This window comes from Malania oleifera, chromosome 2, assembly GCF_029873635.1.
Source record: "Malania oleifera isolate guangnan ecotype guangnan chromosome 2, ASM2987363v1, whole genome shotgun sequence".
Taxonomy (NCBI): Eukaryota; Viridiplantae; Streptophyta; class Magnoliopsida; order Santalales; family Ximeniaceae; genus Malania; species Malania oleifera.
The window spans coordinates 3,432,469-3,459,230 of NC_080418.1; the positions used below are offsets into that span (position 1 = coordinate 3,432,469).

General features: G+C 37.8%; 2 protein-coding genes across 5 annotated transcripts in view; both read left to right on the forward strand.

Annotated features, from left to right (window-relative positions):
* The first annotated feature begins 308 nt into the window (after positions 1–308).
* Positions 309–26,762, forward strand: part of LOC131148522 (shewanella-like protein phosphatase 1) — a 42,703-nt gene continuing 16,249 nt past the window's right edge. For 2 of the 4 annotated variants that reach the window (XM_058098270.1, XM_058098268.1), the window contains exons 1-8: positions 403–761; positions 3,468–3,568; positions 4,035–4,148; positions 4,423–4,635; positions 19,158–19,293; positions 19,397–19,576; positions 19,953–20,037; positions 20,196–20,265. In XM_058098270.1, coding sequence (XP_057954253.1) covers positions 536–761; positions 3,468–3,568; positions 4,035–4,148; positions 4,423–4,635; positions 19,158–19,293; positions 19,397–19,576; positions 19,953–20,037; positions 20,196–20,265 — 1,125 coding nt within the window. In that variant the 5' untranslated portion in view covers positions 403–535. Of the gene's footprint in view, positions 762–3,467; positions 3,569–4,034; positions 4,149–4,422; positions 4,636–19,157; positions 19,294–19,396; positions 19,577–19,948; positions 20,038–20,195; positions 20,266–26,762 lie in introns of all 4 variants that reach the window. The other 2 variants (XM_058098269.1, XM_058098271.1) reach the window with 2 other exon arrangements.
* LOC131148521 (uncharacterized) lies at positions 23,361–26,612 on the forward strand. Its single transcript, XM_058098267.1, has 4 exons — positions 23,361–24,741; positions 24,831–25,640; positions 25,733–25,851; positions 25,955–26,612. The coding sequence occupies exons 1-4, from the start codon at positions 24,465–24,467 to the stop codon at positions 26,456–26,458; spliced, it is 1,710 nt and encodes a 569-aa protein (XP_057954250.1). The 5' UTR covers positions 23,361–24,464; the 3' UTR covers positions 26,459–26,612.

Sequence of the window (26,762 nt, forward strand, 5' to 3'; positions counted from 1 at the left end):
CAAAAATAATTTATTTGTCATTCTAAAATACTTTCAAAATTAAAATTTGAAGCATTTAATATAAAAATATCACCATACAATACGTTTCCTATAACTAAAATTCATTATATAGACAAAAATTAAAGTTTATTAACTATTCATATATATCAAATTAGATCAATATATTTAGAACGAACTGAGTTAGATATTCAAAAATAATTAATTTATGAAAATGCTTTAAAAAACTCTCTCTGTACATAGAATTATCATTCCTACTATTTTCTCAATATTCATGATTTAAAATGAAATTAAAAGAAGAAGAAGAAGGAGAAGAAGAAGAAGAAAACCACCAATCAAAAGTGCGCCAAAAAGAAAAGAGAACACTAACAAACAGATGATAAAGAAAAGCTAGCAGATACCGAACACTTGGCTGAGGGACTCTCTCTCTCTCTCTCTCTCTCTCTCTCTGCGACTCTCCTTGCTTGGGAAGTTCGAAGGCTAGATAAAACTGAAAAGTGAAAACAGGAGAAGAGAAAGATTGTCCTTCCGCAAGCAAATGGCCTCGCTTTGTCTGCATCCTTTACCACTCCCACCTTCTTCCCAATCTCGCAGACTCCTCGAAACCTCTTCTTTTTCTTCTTCTTCTTCTTCTTCTTCAGTGCTTTTTAACAGTAGTAATAACAACAGTGATGCAGGCGGAGGGAGCTTAAAGACGAAGCCCATTGTAGTCCGCGGAGACCCACCCACTTTCGTCTCTGCTCCCGGTCGCCGCATCGTCGCCGGTTCGTAGCCGCGCTGCTCCCAATTTCTCCCTTGACTCTTTATTTAATTATTTTGTTTCATCCATTTGAATTCTCATGATGGGTCTTGTGAGTTTTAGCTTTTTTTTGGCTTGAATCCATTACTATTTGGATCTAAAATGATTTAATTGAAGTGTTTTGGTTATGGGGATTGTTCGTTTTTGGTTCTTCGATGTGAATTTAGCAATGCCCACATAACTGTTTTTCACTCTTTTGATTCATATGATTTGGTTTTCTCTTTATTTTGATTTTGGTGTGTAAAAAAACTAGAGTGGGAGGTTCTGGCAGTTCATGCATGCCCTTATGCTGTATACAGTACGACTTCTTATTACTTGGATTAAGTTCATGTCCACTCTTTGATAAATAGTGGAATTTAATTTCTATATCTTAGCAGAACAAAATAAGTTTGTGGATTGTGTTTATCAAAAGTGAGTAATGGGAGAGAAGATCAAGTAGTTTCTGCATGACTGAAAATTTGATCAAAAGGAATAAAAGGAAAGAAGAGGTACTTGTATTCAGGCTCGGTTATCTCAGTGGAAATGGCACAAGGTCTATCATGAATTACTTTCTATATCTATACTTGGTTGTGGCTCATAAAACAAGCTAAAGATCCTTCTTATGGAATTTTTCTAACAGTGTTTGCATGATTGGGATTTGGAAGTTGGAAATGGAACTGGGATTGGAGTTTCCAGTTTTAATTTTCTTTATTTTGTCATCTTGTGTGGTTGATCACTTATGGGTTTGTAATGGAATCGAATTACCAAATTGCAAGACTTCTGAATTTCAGAGTGTAGATTTCTTGGATGCAGCAGAGAGGCAGGGCTGCATATGAGAATTTGGATGCAGTAGAGAAGGATTTGAATGACCTAATGGCACTAGGGGTCAGAAAGGAAAGAATAAGGAGTGGACATCTGTTGTAGGTGACACGCGATGAAAATTGAGCTGGGCAAGGTGGCCTCCTTAATGGGCCTAAATTCGAGTCCACCAAGCCAAATTTCTCCCCAATATCACATGATCTTGTTGAGAATTCTACTTTTCAATCTGTTCCATTTTGAAAAAATAAAGTGGAGAATGGGTGCTTACATGCATGATTGAGCCCAAGACCCAATAGGCTTAAGCTTTTGGGTTAAGTTGGTGCTCACCCATGTATATCAAGCATGTATTTGACAATTCGTCCAATACTAACAAGTGGTATTAGAGTTGATGGTTTGTAACTCTAGGCGAGTGATATCATAAAATCGAGGCGTGAAGGTAATTCTTTTGACATGCTAACAATTGGAGGACCAAGTGTATGACCTGCTTGGGAGATGGATCCGAATAAGGTCAAAGTGTGGGAAGTAGGATTGGTTTAGAGGCACGTGGAATGCAATTCAAGGCACTTAGGGTGATGTAAGGCCCACTTGAGCAACTTATGGAGAAATAGGCTTGCTCCCACAAGGGAGATGGTTTATGCTCAAAGGGGAGAGTTCAAATTGGGCTTGAGTGTTAATGCATGTGTTCATGCAAATGTAGACGTGTGGAAGAGGAATGGTGAGTAATGACTCATAGTTCGTTGAGTGGACTCCCATGTTTCATGCCCTTTCCCATGGTTAAGTAATGACTCATAGTTGGTTGCATGACAAGTAATGACTTCCGTTCAAGGATAAGTGGTTGGACTCAAAAGTGAGGGGGAGATTGTTGAGAATTTCACTTGTGAGTTTGTCTCACATTGGAAAAATAGATGGAGGTTGGGTGGTCATATGCATGATTGGGCCCAACACCCAATAGGCTTAAGCTTTTGGGTTAGGTTGGTGTTTACCCATGTATATCAAACCTATGTATGACAATTACTCCAATCCTAACAGATCTAAAACAGTCCTGTGATGAATCCTGAAATTGCATGCAGAGGAATAGTTCCAGCAAACTGCGAAAGTAGAAGCTAGTGAAAAGCAGGCAATTAATACTTGATTGTAGGCTAAGTCTAATATTTATTATGTATCTTAACAAAGATAAAAGAATGGGTACCTGCACATAGAATTTGATTTTTAAAATCAAATATAATTCTCTGCTATCAAATGTGATTAAGTGACATGAGAATGATCAAAAAATGGTTTTTTTTTTTTTTTTTTAATGCAAATGGAACACTACATCTATACATCTGCTTATGGGATGAATGTTGCTGAAAGAAACTGAAAGATACAATTGACCGTTTCAGTGGAGCAGAGATTGGATTTTTTAAAAAGTATTCTGACTCTTGAATTTTCATTTACTGTCTTGCTTATGTAGTTTGTATTGTTTTAGATGAAGTTAATAGCAGGAAGCCTTTAATTCAACATTTCAGACCCATAACAGAATGAAGCATGTCTTACATATTGCGGCTGTTTTACAACTTAATTCCCCAGGGTTACTTTACTTTGTGTTGGGCAACTATGTGCTCCTCTCTCACTTTTTTCCACTCCTTCTTTGAGCACATGTACTGAATAAGATCCATTCAGTTCATCATAAATTTTGTATGGTTATCAGTTCATAAGATAAATTTCTAAATTCATTAATCATTGTATTTATTTGAGATGGAAATGTTCCTTGGACAGCACAATTTTTTTTTTTTTTTGATAGTATGGACAGTGTAACTTATTGTCATTTCTTGCATTGTTTTTCTAAATGTTCCATTTTAACACAATCTTCTTCTCACATGATCCAAATCTTTAGTTGGGGATTTACATGGAGATCTTGTTCAAGCAAGATGTGCACTTGAGATTGCTGGTGTCTTGAGTTCTGATGGTCAGGACTTATGGACTGGTGAAGAGACGGTATGCACTTTATTTACAGCACATTGAAAACTTGGTGCAAGTGTTAATTGCTGGAATGTTCTATATTAGCTTTTTTCATTTTCTGGTACTAGAATTTTGCATTGCCTTTTTTGTAAGAAGATTGTAACTCCCCACATAGTGGATGTTAGTTTATAATTCTTGTAAAAAACACATGTACTTTTTTAGGCTTTTAGATGCCCTAATGCTGTCTGTACAGGCAATTTATCTGTTATTCTCTATTCTATGTAAGTTCTTGATTTACTTTAATCTAGTTTAACATGTGTAGTCATAGCATGTGTCATTTCTGAACTGCAGCTATATTATGATCTATGTACAAATTTTTATGCTCTCATGCTATTTGACCTGAAATTCTTGACTTTGTGTGTGTGTGTGTGTGTAGTGATCCTTGGGATGTATCATTCTAATTTGTAGATTCCAACCTATGATAATTCTTTTTTTGACCTAGGTGTTGATTCAGCTTGGAGATATTCTTGACAGAGGGGAAGATGAAATTGCTATTTTATCCTTGTTGAGGTCATTGGATGTCCAGGCAAGAGCTCAAGGGGGGGCAGTTTTTCAGGTTTGTGCTGGTAAAAAGTGGAAAGTGTCCGTAAATTTTTCATGAACGTTTGTGATGCTCTAGTTATTATATGGATGTTCTCATTTATGAAGTGCATATGGATGCTATATAAAAATGTTAAGAGTATCAATTATCTATTGCTAATTCATCTTGTAAGATGATTATGGACCTTTAATCTTTTTCACTATAATTAGTATATTGCTCTCCTTTGAGAGTTCTTTTGAAGAAAAATTCCTTGGTTAATATGTTGACAATGTTATTCTATTGGATATAGGTTAATGGTAATCATGAGACTATGAATGTGGAAGGGGATTTCAGATATGTTGATTCTGGGGCATTTGACGAGTGTATGAACTTCCTGGAGTACTTGAATGATTATGAAGATGACTGGGAAGAAGCTTTGATTGGTTGGGTTGGTGTATCAGAACAGTGGAAAGAAGATCGTAAAATGTCTCAAAATTATTGGGGCTCATGGAATCTAGTCAAGGTACTAGAAAGATTTTACTATTTTATTTAGTGAACTTTGATTGTTCTTGTCAAATGACTACTTGAATCTGGATTTTGAGCATAAAGTTTCTACTGACCTATATAAAAAATGGTTCTAATTCTTGGGGATGTAATGCAGTTCCTCACGAGAGCTAGGAGTATTTGTTATTGTTAGATTACCACTTACCTAAAAGCTGTTAGGATGTGGGCCAACAATGTATATGAAAACAGAATGAAATTTCTGTATTTCTTGAATTCAATCTTTGTACATCCCAATTTACAATATATAATACAATCGAAGGTTCTAAATATGGAAACAATCTCCCTACAGAATCACTCTTAATAATATACAATCTTCTATATATTTACCTACTTTCCTAATTTACTCAATATACCCAAGGATACTTGGGATTTCAACACTCCCCCTCAAGTTGGATCATAGATATTGATCATATCCAACTTGCCAATGAAATCATCAAAGTTCTGCCATGCTATCCCTTTAGTAAAGATATCTGCAGTTTGTTCCTTGGTAGGTACATAAGTCATACATATGGTTCCTTCTTCAACCTTCTCTTTGATAAAATGTCGGTCCACTTCCACATGCTTAGTCTTGTCATGTTGAATTGGATTGAGAGAGATACTGATGGCTGCTTTGTTGTCACAATAGAGTTTGATAGGGAATTTCACCGGAATTTGTAATTCTTCCAAGAGTTTCCGTAACAGGAACTTTGATGAATAATTCCATTTTTTTGAAGATAATGTCCCAAGATATCATTGAAATATTTTGTACCATTATCAGTACGTAAAATTTGAATGTGAGTTTAGAATTGTGTTTGAAGCATGGAGTGGAAACTAACGAAAACAGAACGGACTTCAGTTTTATCTTTCAACAAGTAAACCTAACAAATACGAGTATGATCATCAATAAAAATAACAAATCATCTCGTGTGAGTGCAATTAAGAGAGCGTGAGGGCCCCCATAAATCACTATGAATCATAGCAAAGGGTTTGGATGGTTTGTATGTGGATTTTGAAAAGGAATTGCGCTGGTGTTTTGCAAGTTCACAAATCTCACATTGAAATTCAGAACACGTTTTATTTGAAAAAATGGAAGTAAATAAACGTCTTAGATATTGAAAATTTGGATGACCCATCCTAGAATGTCATAACAAAATTTGACTATCCTTAGAAACAGATGCAGAATCACAAATAACAGTTTTACATTGTTTACTCACATTCGCCTCCTCAAAGTGGTAGAGTCCCTCACACTCCTTAGCATTGCCAATCGTCTTTCCCAATGATAGGTCCTGAAAAACACAATGAGAGGGAAGAAATTTAGCATAGCAATTGGAATTCTTGGTCAACTGGCTAATGGATAGTAAGTTGTAGGATAAATTAGGAACATGAAGAATGGACTCTAGTGTGATGGAGTCAGAGAGTCGGATATTCCCTTTGCCCGCAACAGACGAGAGTGACCCATCTGCAATTTTAACTTTCAAATTTCTAGCACAGGGTGAATATGATGAAAAAAGATGATAGACATCGGTCATGTGGTTAGAAGCACCAGAATCAATAATCCAAGGAGTTTTGGATCTAGAGGTTATATTTAAAGCTTGCAAAAAAATTACCTCTTTGGGCTAAAAGACCCGAAGAAATATTTGTGAAAGAATTAACGGGCGTAGCAATTTCATCGAAATGTATCAACACAAGTGCGTCAAAATGAAAAAAATCATTTAGGACACTAGGCTCCAACAGTAAACAATCATCCGGTAAACTCGTTTTGGCCTTCGGAATTGACCGGCATTCCGCCTCCTCTTTAGACTTTGTTCTCAGTTCCTCGTTAGTGCTCTAAAATCTAAGAACAGAGGTCGGAGAATGCACAGTCCGAGACTCTGTACAACAATCGCGAACCGGAGTCGTCGAAAAATCGATCAACGTCAACAGAGCTCTCAACGCAGGTGACCTGAAATTCGTCGGAGCATTAGGCCCCTTGAGGTGCAATGCAGTCATATCGTATACCATAGCAGCCTCCTCGGGCGTGTCGAAAGTCCCAAGCCAGACCCACAATCTTCGGATAGGATCTCAGATCTCTGCCGCCTTTTTCCCCCACGGTTGTTGTCGGACGCCGTGATACTTCATCGCCGTGGTTAATCGTTGCTTCCCCATGCGGCGATTGAGCAGATTCTTTCGAAGATTTTTGACGCCTCAGTTTGGAATTAAAATTCGCCGTTTGGTTGAGTGACTCGATTCTGATCTCGTTGACATGCTTCTTCACCCTCTGCGGGTTCTTCTGCGAGCAATCGATGCAAATCTTGTTTGCCAGCTGTGATTGGAGTTCTCGGAGTCGCCTCAATATTGCCATTGGACCCGATCCGAAAGATTCCATGATGGAGGTGGCTTCAGAGTCGCCGTCGAGAGTTTCAGAGGAGCTCGAACTTCTTTTGTTGACGGCGCCGTCGGCCATTGCTAACTAAGGTTTAGAAACCCTAGCTCTGGTACCATGAAAATAGAATGAAATTTTTGTATTTCTTGAATTCAATCTTTGTACATCCCAATTTACAATATATAATACAATCTAAGGTTCTAAATATGGAAACAATCTCCCTACAGAATCACTTTAAAAATATACAATCTTCTATATTTACCTACTTTCTTAATTTACTCAATATACCCAAGGATACTCGGGATTTCAACAGTATATCAAGCCTTAACACTCCCCGGTACATACAGCCCGATTGCACGTGGAGAGATAACACACAATGAATAACACTCATATTGGGAACAAGATAATTTTTAACTTACATTAAACATGGGCAACAAGACTAGAACCCAGGATCTCGTGGTAACCAGCTTGATACCTTGTTAGATTTCCATTTTACTGAAATCTTAAGCTGTTAGGTTGTGGGCCAATAATATATATCAAGCCTTAACAATTATAATAAATTATGGTAGCACTTCCTGTTGCCAACTGCAGTGTACAAATCGCCTTGTATTATTAGTTTAGAAAGAGATTGTAGTCAGATATGAGGAGGATGAGCCTTGTGCACTGAGCCACTGAGTGTTGCATTTGTGTAGTTGGACAAGTAGATTTTAGGTTCAGTTTCTGGAACCCTTTTTGATGTAGGACAAGTAGGAAGCAGAGGAGAACCTGCGGGAAAGAGGGAGACAAAGAGGGAAACTGCAGTAGTCTGAATTCAAAACAATAACTGTACATCAACTTGCATGTTTAGCTCTTAAACCACCACTACAACTGACACATATTTACAAAATAACCTAACAAACACAACAACGACAACACAACAACAACAATCCTTTAGTCCCATTAGGTGGGGTCGCCTACATGAATTTTTTTTCCACCAATTCACCCGATCGAGAGGGTTTTCCTCTGTTAGATTAAAACCTAGCTAAACACATAATGACTAAATAATATAAGGATACCCTAATACAAGCACAATTTCCTAGCTTTACGCCTAAAACACTTGTGCCGGATGGATGGCCTATAGAATGTAGATGGTCCTCCATCACTTTGTTTCAAGAAGGATAAGCAGGGAAACCATCTACAGTCCTAGTTATTAGAATACAGAAAAAATGTTGTGATAAGCTTTCCATCTTAAATCATATACTACAAAAATAGAAGTTCAAATATGATGGCGTCTTCCTTAATCTTATCTTTTGGGTACAAACATAAATAATGAGAAGATCTACTAGAATAACAAAGGATTAATGTAAATCTCAAATAGACATATAATACCCAACAACCTTGACAAACACATTGATTTTGTGATTACAGCATTTTAAAATCCTTAGGTGCAGCCTTAATAATTTATTAAAATAATTCTTTATTAGTGTAATATTATATTTCATGCATGACAATTAATATTGGTGTTGAGAGAGTTCCACTTGTGATTTGTCCCACCTTGGATAACAGTGAGGAGGAAGAGGCTAATGTACATGGATGTCCCAAGAGCTATTGGCTTAAAACTTTGGGTAAAATTGCTGCTTCTGTAGTGCTAGCTATTGGCTTGGTTGATGCTTAGCAGAAATGTTGCAATATGTGTGTGTGCAAACCTAGTTTCTGGTTAGCAACCCAAGAAACCCTGGTCATTGGGGGCTGGTTAAATTGACGCTAAAAAATTTGGGTTAAACAAAGTCCAATTCACTTTAATCAGAAACATTTAAGCAATATAGTGCATCTTGATAAATGAGATAGGGAAAGAGCAACACAATCAAATTATAGTGCTTTGGATCAAGGTTTCTCCTTGAGCATTCACTAATCAATCATATTCACAATGAAGATCAAGTGACCTTACAGTGTTCTTAGTGAATCAATGGACACCACCATCCTTTGAAAGGATCAAGATCCTTCCTGAATAAGGGAGTACCCGCTTACTTAGGTCTCTCCCTAAAGTAAATTGTGGCTCTCACACCTCGTTACAAGTGAACAACTTCTGCTCACGAACGCAACATCCAATACCAGAATAAATCTCTTATAAAGTAATATAACTAATGAAGTGGCGAAAGAGGTGTTGAGAATTCCACTTGGGAGTTTGTCCCACAGTGGAAAAATTGAGTGGATGATGGGTGCTTATATACATGGTTGGGCCCAAGACCCAATAGGCTTAAACTTTTGGGTCAAGTTGGTGCTCACTCATGTGTATCAAGCCCACCCATGGACTCCTCCGGTCCCAACAAGAGGCAGATTTGGGATGACTCAAATAGTAGTGCATGGTTTTGGTCTATTCAATTGTTAACAGCCTTAGAATTTCCACCAATTTACAATATTCAAATAGTAACCTTGGAGGTCCAAGATTTGAATTCACGTTTCTGTAGAGCTCCTGGCCGTTGGTCCTTTGCTTTGTTCAATATTCAAGTCAATGGTCTTCACTAATGTGTTGTGCCGGGCACCCCCACTTGTGCCCAACACCAATACTACAACTATTGCTATTGAATATATAAGAAACTAAAGTAATGCAGAAACTAAAAAAAAAACAGTAAAAAGAATAAGATAAGAAATTAACGAGGTTCGGTAGAGAATTACCTACATCCTCGGGCGCCGACGATCAATTCACTATTTCTTGACAAAGTACAACTTTGAGGTGTGTTTTACAAATGGAGAGTTGAGCTCTTTATATAGTTTTAACCTCAAGTCCAAAAAACATTTCTCTCCAATGTGGGACAAATAATACAAAAAATTCAAAACAACTTTTTATACCAATGTGAAACTATTCTACTAATGTGAGACAAAAAACAACAAATCTCCACCTTGACGATAAATTCATCAAATTTTTTAGTCACCAACATTTTCTAGAGTTCCACAACATCGGCGCCTTCCAAAAATATTCAGACTTGCAGGATATTGATCAAGTCCAAACAATGTTTGAACTTGATTGTTGTCACAATCTTGGTCAATATATCTGCGGGATTTTCAGATGTAGCAATCTTCTGAAGAAGTATCTTGCCTCCATCAATAATATCCCGTATAAAATGAAACTTAACGTCGATGTGCTTCGTTTGTGCATGGTAGACTTGGTTCTTTGCCAAATGAATAGCACTCTGGCTATCACAGAACACAACAATGTGCTTCTGAACAACTCCCAAATTTTCAAGTAAACCCTGCAATCAAATAGCTTCCTTAACAGCCTCTGAAGCTGCCATGTACTCTGCTTCTGTTGTAGACAAGGCAATGGTAGACTGTAAGGTAGACCTCCAACTCATTGGACTATTAGCAAATGTAAAAATATATCCAGTAGTTGATCGACGTTTATCCAGATTACGTGCAAAATCAGAACCCACATATCCAATAACATGTTGATCAATAGTATTATTTTTCTCAAATACTATACTAACATCAATTGTAATCATAATATATCTCAAAATCCATTTCATAGCTTGTTAATGTCCTTTACCTGGATCATGCATATACCTGCTCACCATACTAACAACTTGTGAAATATCAGGTCTAGTACAAACCATTGCATACATCAGACTACTAACAGCACTTGCATAAGGAACCTGTGACATATACTTACGTTCCTCATCTGATTTAGGAGATAAAGCCGCACTAAGTTTGAAATGAGGAGCAAGAGGAGTGTTTACTGGTTTTGACTGCTCAAATATGCCAAAACTCTGTACTACCTTCTTCAAATACTGTTTTTGAGACAAACTAACTCTTCCTCTCATTCTATCTTTGCGAATCTCCATGCCAAGTATCTTCTTTGCTTCACCAAGATCTTTCATCTCAAACTCTTGATTTAACTGACTTTTCAACTTGTTGATTTCTTCCCTATTCTTTGAAGCTATCAACATATCATCAACATATAAAAGTAAATATATAAAAGATCCATTTTGTAGTCTGCGAAAATAAACACAATGATAATGTTTATTTCTTATGTATTTTTGACCCATCATAAACTGATGAAATCGTTTGTACCACTGTCTTGGAGACTGTTTTAAACCATACAACGATTTACCCAGTTTACATACCTAATTTTCTTTTCCAGCAACCTGAAATCCATCTAACTGAGTCATATAGATTTCCTCTTCCAAATCACCATGTAAAAATGTAGTTTTTACATCGAGCTGAACTAGTTCAAGATCAAATTGTGCTACCAAAGCCAACAAAATTCAAATGGAAGAATGTTTAACAACTGGAGAAAATACCTCATTATAATCAATGCCTTCCTTCTGTGCGTAGCCCTTAGTTACCAATCTAGTTTTGAAGCGAACATTATTTGCATCTAGAAATCCTTCTTTCTTTACATAAATCCATTTGCAACCAATTGCTTTCTTACCCTTGGGCAGCTGGACAAGCTCCCAAGTCTAATTCTGATGAAGAGACTACATTTCTTCATCCATCGCTCTTTTCCACTTGTTTGATTCAGAGTTCATCATTGCTTCTTTGAAAGTGTAAGGAACATTATCATCCACAACTGGAAGTGTATAGGCCACCATATCAGTATACCGAGCAGGTTTTCGAATTTCTCGTCTTGGCCTCTGAGAAACAATTGACTCTTGTTGTTGTGAAGATTCTCGAATTGAAATCTCCTCTTCTTGTACACTATTCCCCACCGTAACTGGAGAGTTACCTTGTGTAGTCTCATTTCTCACTGGGTTTCCCAAAATTGTCTCAACCTCCACTTGTTGTTGAGTACCACTGGTCTTCTCTTCAACTCGTGATTCCTTGCGTATTGTTTTCTTCATCATCGCAAGTTCATCAAAAGTCACATCCCTGCTTAAAATCATTTTTTTCGTCTCTAGACACCAAAGACGGCATCCTTTGACTCTTGCACTTATCCCTAGAATATTGCTTTCTTGGCTCTTGGATCCAACTTAGATTATTTAACATGATAATAAGTCATAGTACCAAATACATGTAAAGAATCATAATCACTATCAGGCTTTTCAAACCATATCTCATACGGTGTTTTTCCCCCTATTGCAGATGATGGTAGATAATTGATGAGATGACACGCATATCTAACAGCCTCAGCCCAAAACCTTTTGTCTAACCCAGCATTAGACAACATATATTGAACTTTCTCCAGTAAAGTCCGATTCATGCGCTTTGCCACCCCATTCTACTGTGGTGTATCTCGAATTGTAAAGTGTCGAGCAATACCGTCATCCTGACATACCTTCTAGTTTGAGTTCCAACTAATTTTTCCCACTTAAGGAAAATAATACACACTTCATTTTTATGCTTCATAGAATACACCCAAACCCTTTTGAAAAAATCATCAACAAAAGTGACAAAATAATGCATACCACCCAACGAAGCTGTTTTTTTGGGCCCCCATACATCTATATGGATGTAGTCTAAAATACCTTCAGTTGGGTGGATTGCAGTGCCAAATTTCACTCTAATTTGTTTTCCCAGAATGCAATGCTCACAAAATTCAAGTTTACACACCTTTGCACCCTTTAACAAACCTTGTTTAGCTAATTATTGCAAAGATTTTTCTCCTACATGTGCTAATCGCATATGCCATAACCTGGTTGTATTTGAACCTGCATCTTTCTTAGAAACAACAGCTGATGTGCCAATAACTGTATTACCTTGTAAATAATACAAGTTATTTTTCCTTATTCCTTTCATCATCACCAGTGCACCTGATTTAATCTTTAAAGTTCCATCTTTCAAAGTGATAGTAAACCTTTTAGATTCTAAGGCACCCAATGAAATCAGATTCTTCTTTAGGCTTGGAACATACCAAACATCAATCAAGGTCTTAATAGTTCCATCTTGACATTTCAACTGTATTGATCATATTCCAATTGCTTTACAAGTATTATCATTTCCCATAAAAACAACGCCACCATCTAATTCTTCAAAATTAGAAAACCATTCCCTATTGGGACATATGTGATAGGAACAACCAGAATCCAAAATCCACTCACCAAAATAATGTGACAAAGATGTTCCAACAAGAGAAAAATCTGACTCACTTCCATCATCATTGGCTATATTGGCATTAGAATGTGCTTTCCCCTTATTCTTCTGCTGTAATTTAGGGCAATCTTTCTTCCAATGCCCTCTCTCACGACAAAATGCGCATTCATCTTTAGCAGGTCTCCCATGAGATTTACTCCTCCCATGAGATTTACTTCTCCTTCCAAGCATACGACTCTGAGAACGTCCCTTTATTGTTAGTGCTTCTTCTATTTCCTTATGGACCCTCTGATCATTCTTTCTGCATTTAGTACTAATCAATGCAATACAAACAACATCATAAGTAACTTTATCTTTTGTTAGGACCCTGTGAGCATCCAGAAGAAAATGACACCAAGAATTTACGTGGTTCGGTCAAGAACGACCTACGTCCACGGAGCACACACCAACTATTAAATAACTCGCCGGAAAAATGTTACAATACTCTCTCTCTCTCTCTCTCTTCCTCCCTTCTTCCTCTCAGCTCTCTCTGCACTCTCTGTGCTATTCTAAGCTACTGTGCTTCAATATAATACATCTTCCACAGCCCTCCTTTTATAGTGGCTTGGAATAAATTACATTTAAGATAAAAATTAATCACAAATGAGAGTTACAATGGGGATGATAATGAAGAGATAATTCCACGCGTTTTCTTGACTCAGCAATGCATCATCTCCAGCTGTCTCTGGCTCCATCTCTAACAATCTCCCACTTGGAGACAGAGACACCTTCTCAATCAGAGTATCATGAATAAATGATGTGCTCATAATATGTGTCTTCAAGCATGAAGACCAACTAAAGTTGAACACAGCTTCAGTTTCTCTGTAGTTGCCACCTTTCTATTTGCTCGATTTTTGCGGACTAATCTGATGGCTGTCAACTTCACAACTGGTGTAAAAAAGCCGGTGTAGTCAATCCCTTTCTTCTGCTCAAAACCTTTGACTTCCAACTGAGGCTTGTACCTTCTGAAGCCGTCGTGCTCCTCTTCGATTCTATACACCCACTTGTTATGAAGGCCTTTGGGCAACTTCCACATTCTGTTGGAGGTGAGGGATTTCATCTCATCCTTCATCGCAAGCTCCCACTTGCTCGTATCTGCCACCTGACATGCTTCATCGTAGCATTCGAGCACTCCTCCATCTGTAGGAAGTAAGTAATCAATATACCTTCTGTCTGGTATATGAGACCGAGTAGATCTCCTAAGCTCCGGAGCTGGATTAGGAGATGGTGGTGCGACAATCTGCTCCACTGGTTCCTCCACCTGAGGATTCTCAGTATTCTGCTGATGTGTCCCAATACATTCATGGGTGTTTATTTGGAAACTAACCCTTTTCTGTTTCATGACTATACAATTCTCACACATGTCAACCTGCACTAATTGTAGACCACTCAATTTTTCCTTTGAGTGCATCACCCTGAGTCCTATCTCACTTATGTGATCAAGTCGTTGATGCCAGATGTTGCTGTCGTCATTTTCTGCAGCAACTGAAATAGACATGGAGGCATTGGAGGTTAAAAAAAGTGTTCCGTTTTTCTTACCTCACACAATCGTTAGTACACCCTTTGAGACTTTCCATTTACACCCTTTGAGACTTTCCATTCATCGCCAATGAATTTCGTCGTGTATCCCTCATTTGCCAGCTGACCAACTGAGATCAAATTCTTTCTCAGGTCTGGAATATACCTGACATCTTTCAGCTTCCATACTGACCCGTTTATACTGATCTTCACAACTCCCTTGCTGGTTATGTCGCAAGGTTGATCATTGCCAAGGTACACCTTACCAAAATTACTTGGTGTGTACTCGTCTAGGCAACCTCTGCAGCATGTGGCATGAAATGAGGCTCCGGAGTCTAAGACCCAAGACTCTTGCTTGCTCTCCGAAGAGCAGATCAACATCTCATCATTCTCGGAAGCAATATTTGCTTCTGTCTTTGCCCTCGTCTCGAATTCCTTCTTCTGACTCTTGCACTGGTTCTTGTAATGACCAGTCTTTCCACAGTTCCAGCACTCAATAGCTTTAGTGCTCTGAGAACTAGTGTCCTGAGTACCCTGGGATTTCCGGATTGAGACCGCCTGGGCCTAGATCTGCCGCGGTTGTTTGATCGTCCATGCCTGTTTCCTCTGCCTCGATTATCCATGTTCAAGGCCGAACTCGAATTGGAGCTATGGTTCGGCTGCATTCTTATTTCCTCTGTCAAAATCATGCTGACGACCTCATCGTATACAAGCTTCGATTTTCCTGCGGAGCTACTGATGGCAGTGAAGACACCATTCCAATTTTCAGGCAGCTGACTGAGAATCAGTAGAGCCCGAATCTCATCATCAAACGTTATCCCGACTGAGGCAAGTTGATCAGACAACTCATTGAAGTTATTCAGATGCCTGCTGAAACTCTCATTTGCAGACATATTCATGGTAAATAGTCTTTTCATGAGATGTACCTTGTTTGCGACTGAAGGCTGCTCATACATATTTGAGAGCGCATCCATCAGAGACTTGGTGGATGTTATATGCTTAATATTGAACGCCACAGATTTCGACAACGTCATTCTGATGGCTCTGAGGGCTTTTCGATCAAGCAACTCCCACTCGTCCTCGTTCATGGATGTTGGCTTACCCTTCAACGGTAAGTGCAATTCCTTCCCAAACAAATAGTCTTCTATCTGCATCTTTTAGAAACCGAAATTGTTCCCGTTGAACATTTCGATTTTTGAACTCTTTTCAGTCGACATCTCGATTCGCTAATCTAGAGATGGAATTAGCTCAAATGGATACCACGGATGGATCCGTAACGATCGAAAACCCTAGAAATGGTTTGAGTCGCTCGAAAAACGAACCCAAACCCTAAAAAGCTCAATCAAAGTTTTCAGTCAAACTTGGTCAAACCGATGACGTGGCACTGCGACGTGCTACTGACGTGGCAGTGGGGTCTACCTGCTGACGTGGCAGTGGGGTCCACCTGTTGACGTGGCGCTGACGTGTCAGTGGGACCCACTTGATGACGTGGCAGCGCCTGCTGACGTGTCGCCTCTGCCACATGGCACTCCTGCTGACGTGGCCCTGCTGGTGCTGAGGACAGACCAGGGTCAGGAACTGGATTTCGGGTTCACCCGAATCTGAGTCACCTGCAGTGTCGGGTCGAGTTCTCTTCGGGTTGGGTTGAGGCGGAATGGGTGAAGAAGACGCGTGCGGTGCGTGCAGCGCGTGAGGAGATGTTGGCCGGTGCGTGGACGGTGCGTGAAGAAACGTCTTGCTCTGGCAAGGCGTGTGGGGGTGCGTGCGGGCTTGTCTGAACTCCGTTCGAGCTCCGGCGGGTACCCTTCTCTTCGTCTCGGCAAGAAGAATACGATGGTGGCCTCGAAAGTGTACACACTTTCGATCTACTGGACAGAGCTCTGAATTTCGGGATCACTTCTGATCTGGATTTTCTGCTCCAATCGGGCATTGATACCACTTGTTAGGACCCTGTGAGCATCCAGAAGAAAATGACACCAAGAATTGACGTGGTTCGGTCAAGAACGACCTACGTCCATGGAGCACACACCAACTATTCAATAACTCGCCGGAAAAATGTTACAATACTCTCTCTCTCTCTTTTTTCCTCCCTTCTTCCTTTCAGCTCTCTCTGCACTCTCTGTGCTATTCTGAGCTACTGTGCTTCAATATAATACATCTTTCACAGCCCTCCTTTTATAGTGGCTTGGAATAAATTACATTTAAGATAAAAATTAATCACAAATGAGAGTTACAATGGGGATGATAATGAAGAGATAATTCCACGCGTTTTCTTGACTCAGCAACGCATCATCTCCAGCTGTCTCTGGCTCCATCTCTAACATCTTTTCCATACAATAAAGGGGTAGTTAGATGTTCATAATAATTAGGGAGAGAATTCAGTAACAATATGATTTTATCCTCATCTTTCACCTTTTCATCCAAATTTAAAAAATCGGCCAAAATTTTATTGAAAGCATTTATGTGGTCATTAATCGAAATACCTGGTTGATACTGGAAGCGAAACAATTTCTTTTTCAAATAGAGTCGATTTTCCAGACTCTTGGTCATAAATGTATCTTCTAATGTCTTCCACAATTTCTTTGCAGATGTCTCCCTCGTAACACAATATTTCTGATTTTTAGTGAGACACAGACGAATCATACTACATGCCTAATAATTGATCTTTTCTCAATCTCTGTCACCTATATCTATTGGTTTATCATCCAAAGCAATATTTAATTCTTGCTGATACAAGATGTCCATCACCTCACATTGCCACATACCAAAATTATTGGTACCATCAAATTTCTCCACCTCAAACCAAGCATTAGCTATCGTCTTTGATGATGATGTCGAAGCCGAAGGGATTGGAGTTCGTGTGGGCAAAGTTTCTTTTACTGCTGCACTAGTTTCTGCCATCTTCTATATATTCAATAGCAACCAACAAAGCAAAAGGTCTAGGATGAATAGTACGTATCAACTGTGTCTACTCTGTTTTATCTTATGAAATTTCACTTTGACCAGTCTGACCTCTAGGGAGCAACTGAGTCGCAATAGTCTCTGAGCACTCGCTTAGACAAGGTCTTTGTTAGGCATCAAATGTGGAATCAAGGATCCTAACAAAGGAACACCTCCGTATTGACACTATTCAACCTAGCTCTAATACCAATTGTTGTGCCGGACACCCCACTTGTGTCAAACACCAATACTACAACTATTAATATTGAATATATAAGAAACTAAAGCAATGCAGAAACTAATATAAAACAGTAAAAAGAACAAGATGAGAAATTAACGAGGTTCGGTATAAAATTGCCGACGTCCTCGGGCGCCGACGATCAATCCACTACTTCTTGACAAAGTACAACTTTGAGGTGTGTTTTACAAATGGAGAGTTGAGCTTTTTATATAGATTTAACCTCAAGTCCAAAAAACACTTCTCTCCAATGTGGGACAAATAATACAAAAAATTCAAAACAACTTTTTATACCAATGTGGAACTATTCTATCAATGTGAGACAAAAAACAACATAATGTTCCTTATTGAAGCTTCAACCCCGACAATGTGCCAAGTCTCAGGAAGAATTCAAAAATGAACTTTTTGAAAGCATGTTGCAGCCACAAAAAATCTTCTCATGATCTGATATAGATATTCTTGGCAAGAACCAAGACTTTCTAAACCTTTAGATATCTTCACAATATCTTCATTAGTGCATGATTTAAACCATGATTATGTAGTTTGCTCAAATTTTGATCCCATTTAGTTTATACTTTGAGCCTCTGATTGGTCCAAATTGTTCAATGAATCTTGCATGATATTCTTCAGAAAAACTCCATTATGATAATATTCTATAAGAATTTTTCTTGGAAATCGAAATTATATCTTCAAATTAACTGCATGAAAATAACATAATATAGAGAAAATTGCCTGCATGTTCACATTCTGTCAGAATTAGAGTTACTCAAATCTGATTGGGATTTCCATTTGTACAGTTCAGCTCAACTCCCTTCAACATACAGTTCTACTCAAAAGTCAATCATAGGACGTCATAAACTTGAAATGAACATATCAAATTTAATTTCTTCATCATCCAAATGATTAAGCTCAATAACCCAAAAAGGAAGGTTTTTCTTGATTGTACTAACCAACTAATTTTCTAGCCAATTGTAGGAAATAACAGTGAACCACGTCCATGTCTTAATCTATTGAGAAGTCACAAATATGTAAATGCCTCGACAACAATTAGTATATGCGCTTGAAATATGTCAATCAGAACACTTAAAACACAAACACTAGTTATCAAATTCAAAACTGGCTGCCTAACCTTGTGGCTACCTGTGAAGAATGCATAAATATAACTAGAAAAATTGAAAGCATGCATAATTACTTTTTGCACGCATGCGATTGTTAAGTAAAACATATTGTTAACTTGTCTGTAATGATAATAACATTTTCAAGTTTGATTGCTTTCCCTCTTACATAACTCCTCCCCCAGGGGAAAAAGGGGGAAAAAAATATAAAAAGCAATTACTTTCCCTTTCTGTACTGCTTTTTTCTTAGTTGTTTTGATAAAGTTATCCTAATATTAGGACAGAAGCAAAAGGGGTTCAGTGCAAGATCAACCCTCCTAAGACCGGGGGGTCCATTGGCATGTGAGTTGGCACGACATGCCGTTGTTCTTAAAGTCGATGACTGGGTCTTCTGCCATGGTGGCCTTCTTCCTCACCATGGTAAAAATAATGCTTCCATTTGAAAATATGCCAATTCTGAGCTATGCACAAGTTTTTATCTTCTTTCTTTGAAATATTGATAGGAATTTTCACACTTTCACAGTTGACTATGGCATAGAGAGGATGAACAGGGAGGTATCTCAATGGATGAAAGATGACTATGAGATTGATAGTAGCCTTCACATCCCCTTCATAGCCACCAGAGGCTATGACAGTGTTGTTTGGAATCGCTTATTCTCAAGGGATATTTCAGATTTGGAGGGCTACCAGATTAAGCAGGCAAGTAAACTTTGATGGCATCACTATTCTCTTCATACTTTGTGCAAAGTCATTTGACTTGTAAACTCTGGTGGATCTTACTTTTCACCTGAAAAGTGTTCCAATTTTAAAATTTTGAGAGCATGTGGGATTTCTCAAGTTGGCAGATGCAATCCTACTTGATCTTCTCCTTGGTTGAATAAATAAGCTTCTTGGAAATTGAGGAAACTGGGCTGGTTTGATCAGAATGATATGTTGGTTTCGTTGCTTGATCTAGTTCATTGCTCAATTTATTATCTATTTTTTTTTTTTCCTGAGGGAGTGATTCAATTTTAAATTTTAAAACATTATGCTATGAGAAACTATGGATCTTGGAACTGATTTGTCTGCTTGTCAGATAGCTTCAATTTTAGAGGAGACACTGCAGGCTGTGGGAGCAAAGGCAATGGTAGTGGGGCATACTCCACAAATTGCAGGAGTAAATTGGTAGGCAGTCATATTTACTTGCTCCTTTATTTGGAGGAACTCAGGGTATATCTAATCACGTTCATCTGAATTAGGGAACTTACTAATCATTGTATTCTGGCTTGAATTTATCTGCTTTGGATTTAATTTTATTTGTGGATTTTGCTTTTACTGTGTAGTAAATACAACTGTAGCATATGGCGTGTTGATGTGGGGATGTCCAGTGGAGTTCTTAATTCAAGACCAGAGGTAAACTAAATTTTTTAGGGCCTGTTTGGTATCGTTGATGTTTCCTGTTTTCTATTTTTGTTTGTCTACAATGAAAAAAATAGATTATAAAAATGTGTTTGTTTTTGTTCTCAGTTGTCTGTTTCTATTACTAGTTTTCAATTGTTTGTCAAAAAACTGAAAACCAGATTTTATGATTTTTAGTTGTTTTGACAATCTGTTGTTAGAATTTTAACATCTAGAACTAGTTTTTTTTAGATTAAATTATTCATTTTATACACTTTTAAATTAAAATAAAAATTAAATGATCATATAAATTTAAATATAATTAAAATAAAAATATCATACAACAACAACAACAACAAAACCAAGCCTTAGTCCCACTAAGTGGGGTCGGCTATATGAATCATTTTCCGCCAATTTATACGATCATAGAAAAATAAAAATATCATAAATTTTAAAAAATAATAATAAAGCCAATTACAAAATGTTTTTACTATTTTTCAATTGTAATGTCTAATAAAATTTTTATTGCAAAGTAAATTTTGAAAGCAGAACAATTAAGTAAAATAATTATAATAAAATTTCTTTTTATTATAGTATTTTTTTAATGTGTATTATTCGTAATTTTATTGTTTTAATCATATTTTTATAATATTTTGAGTTAAATATGAAAATGAGAGTTTTTTTAATTTGTATTAGTTTTATAAATGTAAACCAAACAGGTTGTTGGTTTCTAGTTCTTTGTTTCTGTTTCTGGTTTTGGTTTTCATTTTTGGTCTTTGTTTATCTAATTTTTGATAGTGATACCAAACGACTCCTTAGTAGCTCAACATGTACATGTAAGAAGATTCAACTAATATGACTACTTCAGCATACACTGTGTTGTGAATAATGATCGTAGAAAGGATGCACAGCGGAATAAAATTGATAGCTTTGGTGTATTCCCAAAAGGGGGGGGGGGTGAATTGGAATTTCAAGCTTTCCTAGGTCAAATACAAATCACAATTAGTATTTCTCAACCTAGGGTCTTTCTAGCCATTAACCAATTCAATAGAATTCAAACTGAGTAAGAATGTAAAGCAATTGAAGCAATCTCAGTATTTTTGAATCATTCACCATAATTAAAATGACAACATTCAAGTGCGTAAATTTAAGTGTGGAAATTAAATGCGACACAAGAAATGTTATCGAGGTTCGGCCAATACTGCCTCATCCCCACCTTGGCTCACCAGCACAAAGATTACACTATAGGCTTACTTAATGGGTGGTGCGGTACCTAATACAAACTGGTCAATTAGCACAGGGTTGACTTCAACCTTTACAACCAGGTCAATTAACACAGAGCTGATCTCAACCTTTACAGCCAATTCTTACCGAGTTGGATTACCGCCCCCTCATGTCACGCTTGGAATACAACAAATTTCACAATACAAACAGTGTACAAAATGTATGCTTCTCCAACAAGTAGATTTGTACCAATATCAATCAATCAATGCACATCAATAAATATAGGATTTATAAGCTCAATGATGTATGTGTGCTATCAACACTCAGTAGGATGTATAATCTCAAATATGCGCAGAGTGTTTTACAAGCTAATCTTTGAAAGCAATGTAACGACCCCGACCCACCACGTGGGCCCGGAGTGTTACTTTAGTGACATCTGTGTTCCTAATACCTTGTTCATCATATATAAAACACACATACGTAGCGAAAATAAAATAAAAAATCCTCAAATTACATTTCTAGAGTTCTAACTATTTTTATACACAAATATATCCATTTTCACATAATTACATCCCATAAAACTAAACAAAAATAAAATCTCTATCTACACACTACCTACATAAAATTTACACCACTAGCCCGGCTCCTCTAGCCTGCTAGATTCAATCTCTAGGATTCCCTGAAAAGACAGTTTGTAAAGTAGGGGTGAGGCACAGCTCAATAAAGGAAAAACTAAGTTAATGTTAGTGTGTGGTTAGCATGCATTTAGTGTATAGAAAATAACCAGTTCACTAAGTAAATAAACACATTTATGAAAACATTCTTAATTTACACACACACACACACACACACAATTAGCCGAGGATAGGGAAGATTACCTGCCCATACAAGTAGCTTCCCTCTGCTCTAGTACCATTACTGCTATCAGGGTACTCATCTTTCTCAATAAGCTCTCGAAGTTATCTTATTAATTAACCATATTCACATAAATTAACAAATATGCATATAAGACACTCCCTGTGACAAACACGCCATTTACCTTCCTCATGGCACGGGTTGTGCGGCCCGAAAGCTGGACTAAGCCTGGGTGATCAGCCCAAATAAAGTCAAATACAACATTCTCTGCAAACACATCTGCAGGCATCCACAGTAAAGTTGCAGGTTCGACGCCCTTACTTCAATCTCACATAGGCAGTCATAGTAGTTAGAAGCGCGCCTAGGCGCAAGGCACAGTGAGGTGATGTCTTCCGCCTCATACCAGGTGGGGCGAGGCGACCTGCAAGAGGCGACCTCAGGCGAGACGAGGCGCAGTGAGGCGCGCCTTGTGTATTTTTAAGCCATTTAAAGGAGAGAAATAGCCCAAGCCAGACTCATATCCCTCATTCGACTCAAACAAACAGAGCCCTAGCCCCTTTCGACCCTTCGAAGCCCTTCGTGAGTTCGTTTGCGAGCCTTTGAACCGGCCGAAAGCCTTCGCGACTTCGTCTTTGAGCTTCGACCAGGATCGTGAGTTCATCTTCAACATTTTGAAGAAGCACGACCTGCGCGACTTCTTTTCGAACCAGCCGGAGCCCTCGCGAGTTCGTCTGCCTGCCTTCGAAGCAGTCGTGAGTTCGTCTGACTGCCTTCGAGCACGACGTGAGTTTGTCACGTCGCCTTCAACATTTCGAACCAGCTAGAGATCGTCTTTAAGCCTTCGAACCTTTGTAAGTCTTCTTCTTCTTCTTCTTCTTCTGCTTGCATCCTATTGCTTGCTGCTTCTCTTCTTCTTCTTCTTCTTCTTTTTCTGCTGCTGCTGCTGCTTGCGTCCTGCTGCCTGCTGCTTCTCTTCTCTTCTTCTTCTTCTTCTTCTTCTTCTTCTTCTGCTGCTGCTGCTGCTTCTTGCGTCCTGCTGCCTGCTGCTTCTCTTCTTCTTCTTCTTCCTGCTGCATGCTTGCTGCGTGCTGCTGACTGCTGACTGCTCTTTTTTTTTTTCTTCTTCTTCTTCTTCTTCTTTATATGTAAGCTTACTGTTTTTTAATTTATAATATATAGTTTAATTAATGTAAGCTTATAAATTATAACTAATAACATAATATTTATTTTTTTTACAGAAATTTAGCTACTGTTTTTTAATTTATAATATTAAGTTTAATTAATGTAATTATAACTAATACATAATATTTATTCTTTTTATTGAAATTTAGCTACTGTTTTTTAATTTGTTTAGAAATGCATTATGTAAGTCTTAAATTATAAATATATGATGCATTGTTTTTTCAGTTAGGATACGAGATACCAAGTCTAAAATCTTAAATGGATTCTAGTTATGGATGTGAGGCCTTGGCGAAGAAAGATCCCGCATGGAAGTATGCACATTTGGAGGATAAAAAAAATAGAAATAATTTGACTTGCAATTTTTGTGCTAAAGTCACCAGGTGAGGAATATTTCGGGCAAAACAACACATTGTCGGAGGATTTCGAAATGTGAAAGAATGCTCTAAGTGCCCTGCTCATGTACGTGAGGAGATTAAAGAGTATATGTTGAAGAAAGATATGGAAAAGGAGGAAAATGAGTTATTGCCCGACTTTGATGATATAGATAATTACGGTGAAGATGAAGAAGATGAAGTTCAAGAAATTGACATTCGTGGCAAGAGAGTGCTTACTAGTGATGGAAGTAAAAGATCATATCAATCCAACTTGAAGAAACCAAAATAGAAGGGGCTATAGGCTTGTTTTTTACTCCCGATCCAAAGAAAGCGGTTCAAGTTAGGAAAGAAGGGAAGATGAAGCAAACATCAATAAATGAAGCAGGCAAGAAAGAACTAAGAAAAAAGGCAATGGGAGATTTTGCTAGGTGGATGTATGATGCTGGGATACCATTTAATGCTGTACGTTTGAGCAGCTTTGTAGTGACACTTGAATCGATTGGACAATATGGTCCTGGAATAAAGCCACTTAGCTATCATAAAGTGAGAGTTCCTTACCTAAAGGAGGAAGTTAGTTGAATGAAAGAGTTGTTGAAGGTCCATAAAGAGGAATGGACAAAATATGGCTGCTCAATTATGTCTGATGGTTGGAGAGATTCAGTTGCTAATAAGGACATAATCAACTTTTTAGTAAACTCTCCAAGGGGATCAGTATTCATCAAGTCTATTGATGCTTCTAATATTGTCAAGAATGCAGATAGAATGTATAGATTACTTGATGAGATGGTAGAGGAAATTGGAGAATCAAATGTGATTCAAGTGGTAACTGACAATGCGTCAAACTATGTTGTAGCAGGTAAGAACTTATTTTTAGAACTACTTTCTATGGTGTATATATTGTTTATTTTAATATTTTAATGGTTTCATTCCTTGATTTTTGAACAGGGAGATTGTTAGAAGCAAAGAGGCCACATTTATATTGGACACCGTGTGCTGCTCATTGCATTGATTTAATTTTGGAGGATATTGGGAAGATGCCTTCAATTCATGCAACTTTGAAAAGGGCAATTTTTTTGAATGACTATATCTATAATCGTGTTGGCGTTGTCAACTTGATGAGACAGTTCACTGGAGGAAAGGAGTTGCTAAGACCTGCAGTTACAAGATTTGCAACTGCCTTCATCACCCTTCATTCAATCCATCTTCAAAGTAACAATTTGAGGAAGATGTTTACTTCTAAAGATTGGAATACTACTAAATGGGCAAAGGAGGCGGCTGGCAAGAGAGCAGCTACTATTGTTTTGATGCCTACTTTTTGGAGTACCATCGTCTATGCTCTTAAGTTAACAGGTCCACTTGTTCATGTACTCCGTTTTGTTGATGGGGAAAAGCAGCCTGCAATGGGATACATTTATGAAGCAATGGATAGGGCTAAGGAAGCCATAGCTAAGGCTTTTGGTGAGAGAGAGGATAAATTCAAGGAGGCATTTGAAATTATTGATACGAGGTGGGGATGCCAACTTCATCAACCGTTGCATGCAGCTGCACACTACTTGAATCCAGAATTTTTCTATTCAAACCCCAACATTTTGCAAGATGAAGAAATTATGACGGGTTTGTACAAATGTATTGCAAGGTTACTGCCAACTATTGAAATGCAAGATAAAGTTTCAAATGAGTTGGAAAAATACAATGCCGCTAGTGGCATCTTTGGAATTAGTTTGGCAGTGAGACAAAGGAAGACAAAAGCACCAGGTAAAGTGGCATTTGTACTACCTCTTTATTTTTTAAAATTATTTTTTTCTATTTACCTAGTAGGTATTCATTTAAAATTTATTTTATAACAGCGCAATGGTGGATGGCATATGGATCAACAACTCCAAACTTGCAAAACTTTGCTGTGAAAATTCTTAGCCTCACGTGTAGTGCTACCGGCTGCGAAAGAAATTGGAGCATATTCCAACATGTAAGTCATTAGTATATCATGGATTAATTATTAAAGAACAAGAACTACCAATCTACTACTTTTTAGGATCATTATTAACCATATTATTTTAAACTTTTTGTAGCTTCATAGCAAAAGGAGAAATAGGCTATCCCAGCAACGCTTGAATGATTTGGTATTTGTGAAATATAATCGAACTCTGAGGCGTCGATACGACAAACGTGACACCATTGATCCCATCCTTCTAAAGGACATTGATGATAGTAATGAGTGGTTGATTGGTAGGATGGATGGTGATTCTGATGAGGATGGTGAACTTGTGTTTGAAGATGATAATTTGACTTGGGATTTTGTTGCTAGAGCTGCTGGACTAAATAACCCCCCGCATCACACTAGATCAAGAATAAGTACAAATATGCTATCATCGTCTAGAGGAAGAGGAAGGGCTTCATCTAGTAGTGCAACCAGTGCTAGGGGTCGGACCACAATGTTGGAACTTGTAGATGAGGATGAAATCCAAGTGGATAGTGCAGAGGAGACGGAAGAGGAAAAAGATGTTGGAGAAAACAGTTCTGATGATGAAGAGGAAGATGATGATATCTTCGCCGACTTAGTTGATGACGAGTGATGAGTGATGAGTGATGATTGAGGAGGATTTTTAGATTTTATATTTTGAAATCTTTTATTGTACTCTTTTCTTTTGATGTTGAACTATGTTGAATTGTTGATGCTTTTGGGCTTCGTCTTGGCAATTTTATTAAATTTCCAATTTTGTTATTGAATGTTTTGGCATTTTAAATTCTAATATAACTAGATATTCATATGTTCATATATAAATTACCCCAAATAGATATTTTATACCATTTTAATAATTGTGCGCCTCAGCCTCGCGCCTTGCGCCTCGGCTTCAAAGACCCTTTGCGCCTCAACTC

Coding starts and splice junctions, on each gene's coding strand:
- LOC131148521 (XM_058098267.1), top strand. CDS start 24,465: ATGAAAGAGTTGTTGAAGGTCCATAAAGAGGAATGGACAAAATATGGC. Junction 25,641..25,732: donor AAGGAAGACAAAAGCACCAG/GTAAAGTGGCAT, acceptor ATTTTATAACAG/CGCAATGGTGGATGGCATAT. Junction 25,852..25,954: donor ATTGGAGCATATTCCAACAT/GTAAGTCATTAG, acceptor AACTTTTTGTAG/CTTCATAGCAAAAGGAGAAA.